The sequence below is a fragment of the Loxodonta africana genome, chromosome 7 (genome assembly GCF_030014295.1).
Source record: "Loxodonta africana isolate mLoxAfr1 chromosome 7, mLoxAfr1.hap2, whole genome shotgun sequence".
Lineage (NCBI taxonomy): Eukaryota > Metazoa > Chordata > Mammalia > Proboscidea > Elephantidae > Loxodonta > Loxodonta africana.
The window spans coordinates 92233537-92250700 of NC_087348.1; the positions used below are offsets into that span (position 1 = coordinate 92233537).

The following is a 17164-nucleotide window of genomic DNA, read 5'->3' on the forward strand; positions in this document are numbered from 1 at the left end:
TGAAAGTAAATTGGCATTAATTCAAATAAGATTGTTATAAGTTAAGGTGTTAATTGTAATTACCAAGCCAGCTACTAAAAAAATAGCTAAAAATTATATAGTAAAAGAAATGAGAAGGGAATCAAAATAGTACACTGGAAAATACCTAACACAAAAGAATGTAGTAATGAAGGAATTGTGGCATAAAAAAAGGTATATGTAAAAAATACATAGCAAAATGGTAGAATAAATTCTTCTTTATCTTTTACAGTCTGCGTTCATACCGAAAATCAAGATCAAGCAAGCTTTTCCTCTTCTGATCCAGGGGGAGGTTTCTCTCCTCCCTGAGTTCACCTTAGGTATTAGTAATTACATTAAATATAAATGAATTAAACTTTCCAAGTAAAAGGCAAAGATTGGTAGAATGGGGAAAAAAACAAAACCGTGATCCAACTGTATGCTATCTACAAGAGACACATTTTAGACCCAAAGACACAAACAGGTTGAAAGTAAAAGGATAAAAAAATCATATTCCATGCAAACAGTAACCATAGAACTGGAATAGCTATACTAGTATCAAACAAAATAGGTTTTAGACAAAAATTGTTTTAAGAGACAAAGAAGAACATTATATAATGATAAAAGGGTACTCCATCAAGAAGATATAACAATAATAAATATATGCACCTAACAAACAAATCTTAAAATATATGACACAAAAACTGACAAAATTGAAAGGATAGACAGTTTAATAACAATAGTTGGAGAATTCAACACCCTGCTTTCAATAAGAGATAGAACAAGTAGATGAAAGATAAATAAGGGTGCTGAAGACTTGAAAAATGCTGTAAAACACCTAGACCTAACAGGGATATAGAACACTGTACCCCAAAACAGAATACACATTTTTCTGAAGTCCACATGGAGCATTCTCCAGGATAGACCATATGTTAGATCACAAAACAAATCTCAGAAAATTTAAAAAGATTGAAATCATACAAAGTATCTTTTCCAGCCTTTCCAGTTGCGATGGAATGAAGTAAGAAATCAGTAACAAAAGGAAATCTGGAAAAATTCCTAAATATGTGGAAATTAAACAACATATTGTTAACCAGTGGGTCAAAGAAGAAATCATAAGTAAATTTAGAAAATACTTTTGAATGAATAAAAACAAAAGCACAACATACCAGAACTTATGCGATGCAGTGAAAGCAGTGCTCAGAGGGAAATTTATAGTGTTAAATGCTTACATTAAAAGAGAAAAGTTTAACTCAGTAACCTAACTTTCCACCATAAGGGCTCAGAAAGAAAAGCACAATAAACCCGAAGTAAGCAGAAGGAAGGAAATAATAAAGGTTGAAGCAGAGATATATAGTGGAAAAAGAATAGAGAGAATTAACAAAATCAAAAGTTCGTACTTTGAAAAGATCAACAAAATTGACAAACTGATAGCTAGCCCAATAAAAAAAGAAGACTCAAATTACTAAAACCAGGAATGAAAGTGAGGACATTACTACTGGCCTTATAGAAAAAAAAAAAAAAAAAGATTTATAAGAAAATATTATGAACAATTGTATGCCAACAAATTAGATAGCCTAGACTAATTAACAAATTCCTTGAAACGCATAAACTAGCAAAATTGATTCAAGAACTAGAAAATCTGAGTAGACCTCTGTTAAGTTAAAAAATTGAATCAGTAATCACACAACTTCCAACAACAACAAAAAAAGTCCAGGACCAAATGGGTTCACTGGTGAATCCTACCAAACATTTAAAGAAAATTAATCTTTCACAAACACTTCCAAAAATTAGAGGGAACACTTTCTAACTCATTCTTTGAGGCCAGTATTATCCTGATAAGAAAGCCAGATAAAGACATCGCCAGGAAAGAAAACTACAGGACAATATCCCTTGTATGTTGTTGTTGGGTGCTGTCGAGTCAGTTTTTTATTCATAGTGAGCCCATGTGATGGAGTTGAACTGTCCCAAAGGATTTTCTAGGCTGTAATCTTTATGGGAGCAGATCATCAGGTCTTTCTCCCACAGAGCCACTGGGTGGATTCAAACCGCCAAACTTTGGGTTCGCAGCTGAGCACTTAACCATTGCAGTACCAGGACTTCTCTTGTGAATATAAAAAACCAAAACCAAACTTGTTGCCATCGAGTCGATTCCGACTGATAGCTACCCAAAGGACAGAGTAGAACCTGCCCCATAGGGTTTCCAAGGAGTACCTGGTGGATTCAAACTGATGACCTTTTGGTTAGCAGCTGTAGTTCTTAACCACTATACCACCAGGATTTCCCTTGTGAATATAGACCTAAATAAATGGGAAAATATCCCACGTTCAGTGATTGGAAGACCTAATATTGTTATGATGGCACTATTCCCCTAATTTATCTACAGATTCAGTGCAATTCCTATCAACATTCCAGTGGCCTTTTTAGCAGAAATGGAAAAGCCAACCCTCAAATTCATATGGAATTGCAGGGGTCCCCAAAGAGCCAAAAACAATCTTGAAAAAGAAGAACAAAGTAGGAAGACACTTTCCAATTTCAAATGTACTATAAAGCTACAGTAAACAAGACAGTGTGGTACTGGTAATGAGGATAGACTTACAGATCAGTGGAATGGGAATTGAGAACCCGTAAATAAACCCATGTTTCTGTGGCCAACTGATTCTCAACAAGGGTGCCAAGACCATTCAATGGGGAAAGAATAGTCTGTTCAACAAGTGGTGCTGGGACAAATGGATCTCTACATACAAAAAAATGAAGTTGGGCCCATACTTCATACCATAACTCAAAATGGATCAGTGACCTAAGTGTAAGAACTAAAACTTTAAACTCTTGAAAGAAAGCATAGAGGTAAAACTTTAAGATCTTGTTTTGGAGAGTAGATACTGAGATATGGCACAAAAGCACAAGTAACAAAAGAAAAAAGAGATATATTAAATTTCTTCAACATGAAAGACTTTTGTGCATCAAAAGGAGTTTACCAATAAAATGAAGAGAATGGGAGAAAATATTTGATAACCATATACCTGATAAGGGTTTAATATCCAGAATATGTAAAGAACTCCTACATCTCAACAACAAAAAGACAACCCAATCAAAACATGGACAAAGGATTTGAATAGACATTTCACCAAAGAAGATATACAAAGGGCCAGTATGCACATGAAAAGATGTTCAACAGCATTAGTCATTAGGGGAATGCAAATGAAAACCAAAGTGAGATAACACTTCACACCCATTAGAATGGCTACTATCAGGAAAATAACAAGAGTTGGCCATGATATGGAGAAATTGGGACTCTTGTCCATTGCTGGAGGAAATGTAAAATGATGCAGTTACTGTGGAAAACAGTTTGGTAGTTCCTCAAAAAGTTAAATATAGAGTTACCATATGACTTAGCAGTTCCACTCCTAGACATATACCCAAAAGACTTGAAAGCAAAGACTCAAACAGATACGTGTGAACCAGTGTTCATTGCAGCATTATTCACAATAGCCAAAAGGTAGAAATAGCCCAAGTGTCCATCAACAACAGATGAAGGAATAAACAAAATGTGGTGTGCCCATACAGTGGAATATCATTTGCCATAAAGAGAATGAAGTTCTGATACACACTATGACATGGATGAACCTTAAGAACATTATGCTGAGTGAAATAAGTCAGACACAAAAGGAAAAATATCATGATCTTACTTATATGAAATATCTAGAATCTAGAATAGGCACCTGCATAGTGACAGAAGTTTAGTGGTGGTTACTGGGAGGAAGAGTTTAGCACAGGTAAAATATCAATAGCAAACCAGCCATGTACGAGGCAAGAATTGGGGAGTGAGAAAGAAAGGTGAGTGATAAAATTAATCAAGAATCCCTACTTAATAGTCTATGGGATAGGTGACAATTGTCACACATAATTCTAACACAGTGAGATTAATGTTACAGTTCAGATACCAGGGAGTTTGGTTGGGGTTGTAAAATCATAATGAGGTGCATAAGACATGTATTCTTTTGAAAGGTCTTAAATCACCAGGATTTAGGCCTTTGGAAGCTCAAAAATAATGGATTAAGGGAGGAGCTACATGTAACTTAGATTCCGTTCATAAAAATCCAGTGCACTCCTGTGCATTTTGTAAGTGCTTAAATATTTGTTTCATGACTGATTTAGATTGCTTGAGGAGAGCTTGGAGCCTAATAAAAGGAAAAATCTATTGCTTGTAAAGGTGATTTAACACTGTATTCACCCTATGAAGAGGTGAAGTATCCCTGTATTGCTCTAAGTACGTACAGAATAGTCTTCGGCCTTGCCTCATCTACACAAGGTCTGGTTTGGAGACCTCTCTCTTTCGACAGAGCTTGTTCTTAGAATGTGCTTTGTTAACTCATTTTCTGTTGTAGCTGCCCAATAGAAAGAAAGCTGTCTTTCTTGGTGGGTGGGTTAGAAAGAGCAAAGGGTGGATTCTAGACGAGATTGTCATCCTTTTTCCTTAAATGACTGACAGAATGATTGTGACTCTTTGTCTTTTAATATTTATTTAATTATTTTTTTAGGAATCTAAACTCTAAAGTGGAGAGGAGTCAGAGCTGCAATGACACTGCTCAGGACAGAACAAAGGGCAGACTCAGAGCAGCTCCAGCCAGCAAAGCCAAGGTATACCACAGACACGGGCTTTGGGGCCTCTCTAGTCTGGTCCCATAACTGCCTCTGCACACAGCCACAAAAGAAACTACTCCAGATGAAAAGAGGCAGAAGGGATCCTGGGCACATTAGTTAGGTTGAAGGATTCTACAAACGGATATGAAGAAGGATATAGTAACCAGATGGGTAGAATTAGGGCCACCAATGAACCTTTTTAAAAGCTCTATATGTATTTTTTTAAATTCAGATTTTCAACTTTATGTTTTAAGTGTATAGGAATTTCAGCTAAATGGTGTGTTTTCTAGGTTAGGGATTTTCCCCATTTCTTAGGCTCACATCACCCTTCATCCCTTTTCTTGTCCTTTCCTCCCTATCCTGCTGCCATCATAAAGGAATTACAACTATATATACATATAATTTTTTAAATCTCTTCCAGGTAACAACTGTGACCCCAGCATCCAACCCTATAATTGGTGTCCTCTTGTCCACTCAAAACAACCGCTGCCTCTCAGCCCCTGACTTAACCATCGAAAAGCGCCTGCCCTTCAGCTCCCTCTCATCCTTGGCTTCCCTGCATAAGCCAGAGCGTTCTATCAGCCCTGAGAGCAATGACAGCATCTCTGAAGAACTAAACCATTTCAAGCCCATTGTCTGCTCACCATGCACTCCTCCGAAGAGACTCCCTGATGGCCGTGTGCTAAGTCCCCTCATCATCAAATCCACACCCTGCAACCTCAACCGAAGCCTGCAGAAGCAGACTTCTTATGAGGCCAGTCCAAGGATCCTCAAAAAGTGGGAACAGATCTTTCAGGAGCGGCAGATCAAAAAGACCCTTTCAAAAGCTACTCTTACTTCCCAGCCTCCTGAAACAGGGGAAGACTTATTAGTCTCTGAAGTTACCCATTCTAGCAAAGAGAAGCCAGTTTTGGCTTTGAATACAAGGCTGTCCAGCGGGCAAGTACTCTCGCAGTCTACTGGGCCCACCCCCACTGACCTTGATTTTTTCCCCTCTGCTAGCCAGACAAAAGTAGAACGGGGCAGTGATAGTAAAAGGGATATTGAGATTCCATTGGAAACCTGCTGTTCCTCAGAACTCAAAGGGGGAGCCAGTGAGACTTCTTTAGAGAGAGAGCAGTTTGAGGGGTCAGGTTCAACCCCGGATGCCAAGTTAGATAAACCCTGTATAAGTGCGGCCATGAAAATCTCAGCAGTTAATTCAGTGCTACCCAGAAACAATGTTTTGGGTGGGGTCCTGAAAACAAAGAAACAGCTGAAGACATTGAATCATTTTGACTTACCTAACGGTCTACTGGTAGACAATCTAGGTGAGGAGCCGCTTCCTTCCTTACGCCGGGGACGGAAAAGACACTGTAAGACCAAGCACTTGGAACAAAATGGCTCCCTTAAGAAACTGCGACAAACCAGTGGCGAGGTGGGTCTGGCCCCGACAGACCCAGTACTACGAGAGATGGAGCAGAAATTGCAGCAAGAGGAAGAGGACCGACAGTTGGCTCTGCAGTTGCAGCGCATGTTTGACAACGAGAGGCGGACTGTGAGCCGGCGAAAAGGAAGCGTGGATCAGTATCTTTTACGGTCCAGCAACATGGCTGGGGCCAAGTAGCACTTAAAGGACAGTGTTACCTATTTTCTCAAGGTCTTTGGGCTTGATCATTTATCCTGAAGAGCTGAGTATTCTCACTTTGGGTTTCTCTTGATGGTAAAACACTGTTTTATATGGTTCTGTGAGGTTCCAGGGTCTTTGTAGTCATTATCCAAGGGAACTGTGTCTCTGCCTCTCTGTGACCCAGGCTGGAAGCACTGCCCATCCCCAGAGTGACCCATCCCTGAGGGCTTCTGGGCCAAATCTGGCAGCACCTGCTTGGAGTGAGGTTTGGGATGGCCTCATTCAGGAGCACAGTGGCCAGTTAGAAATGGTAAAGGAAAGAGGGGATACCTTCTCAAACTGATAGCCTTCCTGGCTTCATTCAGTAGGGCTTTGTTTTAAATCAGCCTTGCAGATAAAAATTAATTCCATCCTTTTCAGAGGAACGGAACAGTGTAGTTCTTTGGCAGATCCAAATGATAGACGGTTATGTTCCCCCTTCTCCTCCTCCTGCCACAGATAAATATACCTACCTACATCAGTTGAGCTTATGCTGCTACAAATACTAAGTCACATTCCCTGTTCAAAAAATAACATTTGATTAATGCCGTATTGTTGACAGAGCACATTCACAGTCATTTAATTTGGTCTTCCCAAGAGACCTAATATGTAAGTGCTATTAGCCCCAGTATTAGATGAAGAAACTGCAGTGCAGATGTTCCAATCCTTTCAACTACTAAGTGGCATAGCCCAGACTGACTGCTGGGTCTCCTGACAACAAATCCCATGGATTTTCCACACTAAAGAGTTGCCCTAATGGACTGTAACCCAGGAGCATGCCAGGGGAGTCTAGAGAAAGCTGGCTGGGCATTGAACACCGTAGTCTTAAAATCCACGTGTAAATAATTGAGATTGACAGGAAGTATAAAAATATACTGTATGGTTGTCCCTATCCCCCACAGTTTGTGGCCTTCTGTTTTACTGGGCGCTCCAGCCTGTGAGGCAGAGTACAGTCGGCCTTTGTTATTACTCTCCACATGGCCAAGGTTATCTGCAGTGTTGATCTAAATCCTAAAAATTCGCCGGGAAGTCAGGCAAAGAACAATGGTGAAACTCCATACTATGGAAACAAGGTATCTAGCTGGATGCAGCTGGTAAATTCAGTCCCATGGACCTTGGGGTTTATTTTCCTTAGCAGCTGACACCATGTGTCTTTTGCATCCCTAGTGGTGCTTGGTGCTTCTGCCCACGTGGGCTCATTGAGAATAGGGATTAAGGTATGATTTTAGGGAATCTCAGATGGGCTGGCATTCCCTGTGCATGTATGAACTGTTACTATAAAGTCATGTGACTGGCATTTTAACAAACTTACCAGAGCTTATATATCCCAATGTACATTGTCCCCTTTGAGTAGTCCCAGCAGCATACAATGTAGTTTTTCCAATGATGTTGCCATTGCTGAAAACATTTCTGGAACTGTCCTCAAAGTCTAGAAACATATACTCTTAAAATTTTAGAAGTAAAAGGGGCCTTAATGGTCATCGGTTTCAACCTCCTCCTTTTCCTAAGGCAGAGGCTAAGATCCAGAACAGTGACTCACTGATCAAGGTGAGTAGGGAGTTACTTGTAGCACCTTCTTTTGATTCTTCTCAGGAGATTTGCCCTTTTTCTCAGGGCAAATCATAGCCTTTTGGGGCTAAAAGAGAGAAAAGTTTTAAAGTTTTAAACTAGTTAGAGCCATTTGAAACCTCTGGAAAAGAAGATGGGTTATTCAGAGGGCAGAGATGGTTTGGAGTCACAAATAAGGAGCAGCTATAAAGCAGCACTCAGAACCATTTTCTTGTGTAGCTCATAACCAGTTCCCCAAGAGAAGTTCCTGAGATGTCTTAAGTATTGTGGTCATCATTGAGATATGTGGAACCTCCTTAGTGACTGCTTTGGTGGGGAACATCACTCACCTGGATGTATGTATTCTGTGCTCTGTGTGTGTGTGTACACACGCCCACGTGCAAATGTATGCTTAAAAACATACATCGTTCTCTTTATATTCATACCACTTCAGTTCTAGGTCATACCAGCAACATATGCCTTCCAAGGGCTGCTGGAGGGCATGTTAGTACCCAAGATAGAAGAGCTGGCACTGGTCTGCAGAGGGCAGGGAGGGTGACCTAACTAAATGCCTCTAGAGAAGGCATCCGTTACTGCCATTTCATGTATTTCCTTTTTGATCTTAGTAGATATTATTGGAAGGCTAGTCCCATTGGTAATAGCAAAGACACTTATTTTTCCACTTGTCACCTTTTTCTATATCTCCAATAATTTGAAAAATGCTTTTCAGTTGGAACTAAATTTTGTTTTCAGGAAAAAAAAATATTTTTAATAGATAAAGATATATATTTTAAATATTTCCCCAGAGTAATACTTTAATTTTAAGAAATTGTGTAGTAGTAGCAACAAGTTTTAGCTTCAGGTGCAGAATGAAAAGCTACTTCTTGTTAAGCAAATATTCCAAATGCTAGGTCCAGCTTGTCTTTTTCCCTTGCATCTGATGTGGTGCCTAAATGGTATACATGGTTGTTATTTTCCAAACCTCTTGCTGAGCAGTGGGCCCTCAAATATAGGCAAAGGAGTTTAGGTTAAAGAGGGAATAGGATTGATCTTTAATCTGCTTGGCTCTGGAGGAGGAAGAAACCACTAAGGTATTATTTGTATTTCAAGATGCTCCCCATACTTAATACCAAAATCTGTTTCTCACAAGTCACTAGAGTCCAATTAACCATACAAATTTCCTGCATCCTACTAACTCTGATCCTGGTGTATATGCATTCGGTGTTTTTTTCTTATTAAAGTAGGGAGGCTGTGAGAGGGGGGAGGGCGGATGGAAGTCCAAGAAATGTGGTGCCCCCAGGAGGAGGCTCTCAGTCCTTTTCTGTAGGGTAGGAAAGAGGCTTTGGGAACGTGTTGATGACCCACTGATTGTATCAGCTGCAAGAAGTCACCTGGGCCCATTGAGCTGGTGTCAATTTGGGATTATGCATTCGGCCCTTGGCCCCTTTCATATAATTGCCTCTTTTTTTCTTTTTCTTTTTTTTAAAGTTTAATTCTCAGTTTAGGCTTGCTAGGAAAACCTTTCATAAGTGACTTCATTTATTACTTTTCTACAAATTTATTTTGTTTTTGCCTGGAGGAAGCACTAGTGATGAATGCCTTCTATTTTTGTTGTTAATTTTCCTGAAGAAAAAGGCCCTTAAGAGATTAAAGCTGCTTAATTAATTTGTCTGATTACAAACAAAAAACTAAAAAGGGAAGCTGCCACTGTGCTTGACTGATGAAGTTCATGACTGAAGGCTGTGCTGTTCATCCTTTTCGTTCCATTTGACAGACGTTTCCTGAGCTTCAGACTCCTGTGCCAACCTTTTGCTGGGTTGTGGAGACACAAAGATGGAAAGGACAGTCCTTGCTTTTGAGGAGCTTTGAGTCTAATGGAATGTATTTGAATGTGTATATGGCTGGAGAGTTTATTAATGGTTTTGTGGAAAGGTCATTTTTTTCATAGTGATGATCTTGGATAGTCCCATTCAGGATACTGTGTAGCATCCAGCATGCTGCCTTGCACATTTGAGAGACCCGATCAGTCAGTATTTGTGAGCTAGATCACAACACTGCTATCTCCTCAGTGATTTTACCAGAGCAGAATGAATTTCCTCCTCCAGTGATTATAGAACAATAACATCTCTTTGGGAGCTGTTCTGAGCCTAAGCCCCAGGAAATGAGGCAGGTGTGTGTCACTGATGTGGGCAGAGGAAGCTCACACCTCGACTTAGCAACCTCTTAACCTCCTTCCCAACCAGATCTCTCACCAGAGCTGGCAGCAGCTTGGGGTTTCTTTTCTTTTTTTCTGCCTGGGTTTTCATTTAGATGGAGGATCAGCAAGGGGGGTGGGGTGGGGGACTAGAATACTGGATCATAACTGTAGAAGGTTACAGCTGGAATGGTCATGGAAATTACCAACGTTAACCTTCCCCCTATTCTGTTTTAGCAGATGAGGAATTTGAGGTTCAGTGCCGTGTGGTTTATTTTATACTATAGTTTTCTAGGGTCTGACTAAATAGTCCTTAGAATCACATACCCAATTTGTTAATGAGGAAGACACCCAAGTGATTTAGGAAGCTTTTTAACAGATTTTTCTTCCTGATTTTTTTCAGTTAGAATTAAAATGTACCTGTATCTCTTGAATCGATGGCAGTGGGCTCTATATCTCTTGAATACACACTCAGATAGAGAAAACCCCTACGGTGTGAGTCATGTGAATATGGAGTTTTGGGAAGTGATAATATTTTGGTTGAAATAATTATCATTTTACTACCAAGGGTTAAAACCCAGACCTCACTTTTCACTGAAAATCAAGAACTCCTTAGGGGACTCAAATTTTTCTCATCGAGCCTTTTACTCAAAAGAATGATCTTTTGGCCTGGTCTCTTGCAACGTAATGTGAAAGCCAGTTTCTTTTGTGGGGAGTGTGACTAGAGAAAAGGGCAGCTGAATAGATTTTCCTCCAAGGATGATCCAGAAATGCATCTTTACACATGATTGGTACCTAGTGTAGCTTTCTGAGGAAGACTCTTCTGCAGAAAAGAGACTTAGAAAAATGCAGAAGCCACTGGTTTAGAGATTGATAAATTAGATGAAGGAAACAGTGCCAAGACTGAATGTGCACACTTGTCCCATGTATTAGCATTTTTTTCTTCCTAAGAGAAAAATCTGTTCACTCTGCTTTATGAGTAAATGCTTCCTTAAATGTCTTGTAACTAAGAGGGCAACTTTTCACAGCCTTCCTCTTGTGACCCCAAACTCTGGGCAGGCTCCCTCACTACTTTCACTGGTGTCTTAAATTAAGAAATAGTTGGACAAAGCCAGGGTAAAGTAAGGCTTGTTCATCTTCCTGTCCTCTCATTTGAAAAGAGATATTACGCCAAGGCGCTCCTCAAATATCAAGCTGTTGGAGCTCAAGAGTAGTTTTTGGGTGCTGGCTTTGGGTTAACAGGCAGCAGCCAGACTCTCTCCCCTTGTTTGCACCGCCCATCCCCAAGCTGTGCTACCAATGGGAGCAGTGACTAAATGGGTTCAAGTTTGTATCAAACATGAGGCCACCAACCCCTAGCCTCCAGGAACAGTTAAAGTCCTAGTAAGAGAATAGGTACTATGCAAGGGAAAAAATGATTATCTTAAATGCCAACTAATGGATTTTTTTTTTTTTTCCACCTGATTTGCTATTTACTTTCAACTCTTTGTACAAATACTGTCGTCCTTCAGGCCTTTTCTCTTCCTGCCTAGAAATAGAAAATGGGTTGTGTATTGGTTTTATTCATCCTGCTCTCTGCATTAGAACCTGAGAAGGGGCCTAGACCCTTGTGGACTGCCGCTGCAGGCTGCTTCGTCTTCGGCTCATCTTAAAGAGCATTTTGACAAAGACAGAGGACTCAGAACAGGGCATGCCCTGTCAAGGACGCTTCTGCCAACAAGAACATGGCGTGGAATCAAGCAGGATGATGCGTTATTTAAACAGTACCAAAGTCCATTCTTCAATGTATGTTTGCCTGCTTGAGGAGAAGACTAAATTGAGAATACAGTAAACTCATAAAAGTGAATGTTCTGTTTCTAGTCACAGTCTTGTCTCTGGAGAATAATCTCAGACAGACCTGAGCTAAGCTTAGACTATGTGTATTGTTTGATTTTTTTTTTTTTTTTTTTGATGCTATCTTTGGGAAATGTCCCATGTTAGAATGTCTTGCTTTGGCATTCACAGTCATGGGAGAGATAAGGAGCTGGGATGGGTTTTCCATGATGAACAGCTTCTTCTTTTGAGCTCTAAGATAGTTCCAATTGATGACTGTCATTCTCATCCTCAACCATCCATCTCTCTAATGAAAGCACCAAGAAAGTTTGAGTAAAGAACGAATATACAGAATGATATTGTCTTTGCACATTATGGCCATACTCAAAACATCTGATTTTTTTTTTTTTTAATTCTTTTTTGGAACCATTGCTTAGGAATTCACCAAAATCCCCTTTGTGTCAGTTTCTCATCCAGCAGAGAACAAATGTATCCCTGTTCCATCTAAACTTGGAAAACCATTTTGAAAGACTGTTGTAAGAGTCCATGCCATACATGGTAAACCAGCACTTGGTACAACCCCTTCAAAAGGAGGGCTGTTAACATGATTTGCAATAAACAGTGCCGTTAGTTGGAGATATGAGAACGGAACTTGATTGTCCCTTGGCCCCCAAAGTGACAACATGTTGTACATATCCCACTTATTAATTCCCTTATAGCCTGGTGTGGCTGTCATTTCACAAATGGGAAACTCTGGTCCTGAGAATTCTTCATAGCCTGCAAGCCAGGTCTTCTGAGTCCAGAGCCACTGATTGCTTTTTCTGCTGCACTGCTATGCTCCACCACTGCCTTTACTTAACAGTGGTTCCACTTGCTTTCTGGGTTGGATCCATTCCTCTTGGATTGGGGCTGGCAGAACTAGAGAGACCAGACTCTTGTCTTCCTTCTGCAACCACTTTAAGAGTAGGAGGTATCCCAAAGCAGCAAGAAATTTGGAGACACGATCTCCATCCAAGTCAGTTATCTCTCCTTTGGCCACACCTGGCTCTCATACTCACTGGCATCTTGGGCAAGTGACTAGAAAAACAAGATGGGACTACCTAATCTTGAAGATTAGTTGGGAGGAACTGTTTCTTCTGGTTTGCTTTTGGAGAAGGCTCAAAAGAGGGTGATAGCCAACTTTCCATTTGCCAGTGGGGAAAGAAGGGGTCTCTGGGTAAGAGCCAGCACAGGGGGAATGAAGTGTCCAGGGCAGATCAGATGTACTGGGGAGAGTGACTCTGCTGATAACAGGGAGGGTGGATATTTTGATTAGTTATGAATTCTTATCCATTTGACAAATCTAGTCTGAGACTTTACTCACTGAGACTGACTAGGTCATGTCTCTTCAAAAAACCGAGGAATCTGAGAACTGGAGTTTGCTCACTCCAGAACCCTCAGTGTGTTTTTAACAGCATAAAGGCCTGTGGAAATTGAAATCTCCATTGATGCTATGGGTAAGGTTAAATAACTTGCCCTATGTCATACCACAAATAAAACAAGGTTAAAAATTGAACCCTGGTAATCTAAGTCCAGATGCTTCCAGGATAGAAAAGAATGGACAGAACTAGTAAATGGCTATATAGCCTCCAAAGATGCAGCAAGACAGTTGTATGGGAGGGTGGATAGTGGACCGTCCGATACTCTGCCTCAGGATACTTGAAACAGCAGGCAGGCTGGTTACCCTGGGTGCTGTTTATTCTTGATGGGATCGTGGTGTTTTTAAGGGAATGAGGAGGGCCCCCAGGGACATACTTCTGGAGCGATTATCCTTTGTATGCCCAAGCAGCGCTTGTGGGAACATGCCCAGCACTGGCTTCTACCATCCTTAGCCATAGCTGTGTATAATGGTTTATAATCCCACAGACAGCTGGCAGAAGCCATTGCCCATTCTTTCCAGCACATGCATTCAGTAAGCCTTATTTAGCACTTACTTCCTGGACCTGGGCTGAGCACCAGAGATACAGCCAGTTCTTGATGCAATAAAGTGTGATAAATGAAATCATAGGGACACACACAAAAAGCTCATTTCAGCTTGGGAGAAGAGTTCAAGGGTACACTTGAGCTGAGGCTCAAAGGATGAGTAAGAAACATTAGCTCCCATATGGTCTAACCTAGTTCTTCCCAGAAGAGTGGCAGGGTCACTGGCTTCCTTCCTGGGAGCTCCACATTGACAGTATTTGGTTCTATATGAGGGAAAGGCAGCCAGCAGTCTATACCCACTCTGCAGACAGCCTTCAAAGTGGGCAAGCTAATCTGATCAGGAATTCAGAATGATCCCATTAACCTGGAACTATGGGCTGAGACTAAGATGATGAGATGTAAAAAATCCTGCGTTAGATACCAAAAGTCAACTTCAAGTATAAAAGAGGGAAGATAGTTTGGATATTAATAGTCTGTATGATAAAGGCTCAATAAAGGCAAAGGGGTAATACCATTGGTTTTAGGAGTGGTTGGCCTAAAGAAATGTAGTGTCTTCAGGATGTTCTTACATTGATGAAGGGTTGGCCTGGCTGGACAGAGACACTTTTGGCTCAAAAGGCAGAGGTAGGATCACTGGGGGGCTTAGGAAGACAGTTCAATGGCCAGAACTGCCCAATAGCTTTCGCAACAAAGGAAGGGCAGCCTTTAAAGTGGATGAGCCCCCTGTTACTAGGTGTACAAGCAGGAGGCATTGTAAGAGGCTCCCTGCCTTGAGGTTGGGATAGGGATGTTCCCAGGAGCCTTTAAAGCCAGAGAGACTACGGTTTGACAGTGTCTCTGGCTGAGGGGAGCAGTCCAGATGGTTCTCCAGAACTAGAACCCAGCAAGGCTTACAGTGTGAATGTCAGGGTGATTTTATCCTTCCTAACGATAGGGGAGGGGTGGTTTGGGGCCCCTGGAGATCCAACTGGTGAGTCAGCAACATGCTGGGCCTCTGCACATGACTGCTGCTGTGGGTAACAATACATTGCCTGCATCTGTTCTTCAAGTCCCTGTGTGAATGGTAAGATTTTTATAAGTTGGTAAGTGTGACCCGTGCGTGTCAATGTATGATTTGAATGTGTGGTGTGGCTGGGTGTGCCCATAGCTGTGTATTAAGTATTTAACCGGCCGCAGGTGTGACTGTGCTGTTGAGTATGATGGTGTGCAGATATCCCTGTGTCCTAAGAGTGTCTCACCCTTGGAATGCAGCACAGCAGACTCTCCATTGTGCTCATCGAACAGATGTCAAACCTGATGTCTGTCAGGCCTGTGGCTATAAGGCTGTATTTCTATAATCACTTTAATTGCAACTTAGACTGTGGGAGTCTGTGCAGTGCTGAGGACCTTTTATCCTTGTGCTACTGCTTCGTGGACCCTGGGAACTGTTTGCCTGCTACCCAGGTATGAATTGTAGGCATCCCCAGGAGAGGAGCCTTAGGAGCAAGGGCAGCCTGGGAGGCTAGGTCACCCCCAGCAGCCATCCCCAAATGTGCATCCCTGGAATCCAGCCCCAGTGGGCTTCTCCAGACTCTTCTATGAAGGTGCTGGCTACTGGACACTCACCAAGGAGGACAGCCTAGGCCAGAACTGGTTTACACTGTGAGCCTAGGCTGACTTGGACAGTCCCAGGGGCCGTTTTACAACCACAGCCCAACGTGACTGCTTATGGGACTTCAGCTTGTGTCCCGGATTACAGAACTTTGTGAAATTCCCCTTAACCACCTCCCCCCCCCCCCCCACGCCTGCCCGCTTGTCCCACCTTTGTAGCCACGGCCATCTGATGGAAGGGAATCCCCAAATCTCCTCTCCCCCAGCCCCCCACCCCCAGTGGAAAAAGCTGCTCAGCAAGAAAAGCACCATTTCTGGAGTCTGGAGGCCTGGTTTTGACACTGCGCCCCACCCCGGACCCCGCTTTTATCGGCTGTGGGCAAGTTAGTGGACTTCGCTGAGTATTAGATTCCTTGCAGCTTCTCTGCGCCATCCACCCCCTGTGCTCTATCCTAGCACTTACCGCAGCTCTGTTGTACGTGTGTGACTAAGCTTCCCACAGGACTCTTGGGACGCACGCATCAGCCAGGGATTTTCCCCCAGTATGACAACAACGCAGCAGTGGCCCTGGCCCGAGTTCCAAGAAAGAATGCGTGGCGACTTTGCTCTCTGCACCCATTCTTTATTGCTGCTGGGCCAGGCGCCGGGTCCTGCCCGGCCCTGAGAGAGGTCCTGACGAGCTCCCCACTGTCCCGCGGCCAGCAAGCGAGACCGAGCCGAGCTCCGAGACCCCGCAGCCGTTTCAGCCCGCCTAGAGGCGCAGTTGGGGCGCAGATCCCTCGGGAAGGAGATGGGCGCAGGCCGGGTCGCGCGCACGGCGTCGTGCCCAGCCCTACCCTTTCGAGTTACCGGCCGGGGGCTCCTGGCAGAACTCATCCATGAACTCGAGGAAGCGGCCTAACTTCGGCTGGCTCTCGCCCAGTGCGGGGCGCGGCGGGGGCTGCCCGAACACCGCCCGCATGGAGCCGCGCACCAGCTGCCGGTAGCGCGCCCGGAACTCCTTCAGCAGCCGCTTGGCCTCCAGGTACTGCTTCTGGTTCACCAGTCGCTGCTCCGCCCGCCTTCGAAGGACCGTGCCTGAGGGAGAGAGGCCCCGCCTGGGTGCCGGCCGCCTCCGCGGAGGGGCCCCAAGCGTCCCACACCACCCGAAGCGCCGAGGGCTGGGTCCAGAGCCCACCAGAAAGTGGGAATGGGGTGGAAGGAGGATATTAAGGGGACGGAAAATGACATCTCCAGCTTGGGGCAGTGGGAAGTCAGCAGTGTCCCCTCCTGATTCTATCTCAAGCCTTGGTTCTTGTCCTTAACACCCTGGGTGACTTTAGGCAAATCGCTGCTCTGCCCTGGGCCTCAGTTTCTCCATCTGTACATGGAAAGGACTGGAGCAAATGCTTTCTCTGGGCTCTTTCTGCTCTAACATAGCCCTCTGCCTCCCAGCAGCAGACCTGCGGCTCCCCGGGGGCCAGAGCCATTACCTAGTGGAGCCTCTGTGATGTTCCGGGGGTCGCGCATGCGAATGAGGATATCGTCCAGCAGCTGGGCTCGAGTCTTCCGCGGGGGTGGAACACAGATCCTCTGGGACTGACAGAAGGTGAGAGAGGATGTTACCCCAGGTTTATGCTCAGACTCTCCTGGCCTCATCCCCTCACAGTCACAGCCACAGGCAGGGGAACAGTTGGGGGCACTGGGAAAGCATGGTCCTTAGAGGGTCTCCAGATGACAGCCACATCAGCAACTGTAGGGCTCCTGAGGGGTTACTGGCACAGTCAGTG

The 17164-nt window shown here is 43.3% G+C and overlaps 2 protein-coding genes across 4 annotated transcripts in view; one reads left to right on the forward strand and one right to left on the reverse strand.

Annotated features, from left to right (window-relative positions):
• RNF169 (ring finger protein 169) overlaps positions 1 to 11877 on the forward strand; it is a 136311-nt gene extending 124434 nt beyond the window's left edge. Inside the window, exons 5-6 of the mRNA XM_003420038.4 lie at positions 4539 to 4638; positions 5063 to 11877. Of these exons, the coding sequence (XP_003420086.1) occupies positions 4539 to 4638; positions 5063 to 6247 (1285 nt within the window). The 3' untranslated portion in view covers positions 6248 to 11877. The remainder of the gene's footprint in view (positions 1 to 4538; positions 4639 to 5062) is intronic.
• A 4350-nt stretch (positions 11878 to 16227) lies between these two features.
• Positions 16228 to 17164, reverse strand: part of XRRA1 (X-ray radiation resistance associated 1) — a 58992-nt gene continuing 58055 nt past the window's right edge. For all 3 annotated transcript variants that reach the window (XM_023538942.2, XM_010599580.3, XM_023538943.2), the window contains 2 exons: positions 16868 to 16973; positions 16228 to 16472 (listed from right to left, as the gene is read on the reverse strand). In XM_023538942.2, coding sequence (XP_023394710.1) covers positions 16228 to 16472; positions 16868 to 16973 — 351 coding nt within the window. The remainder of the gene's footprint in view (positions 16473 to 16867; positions 16974 to 17164) is intronic.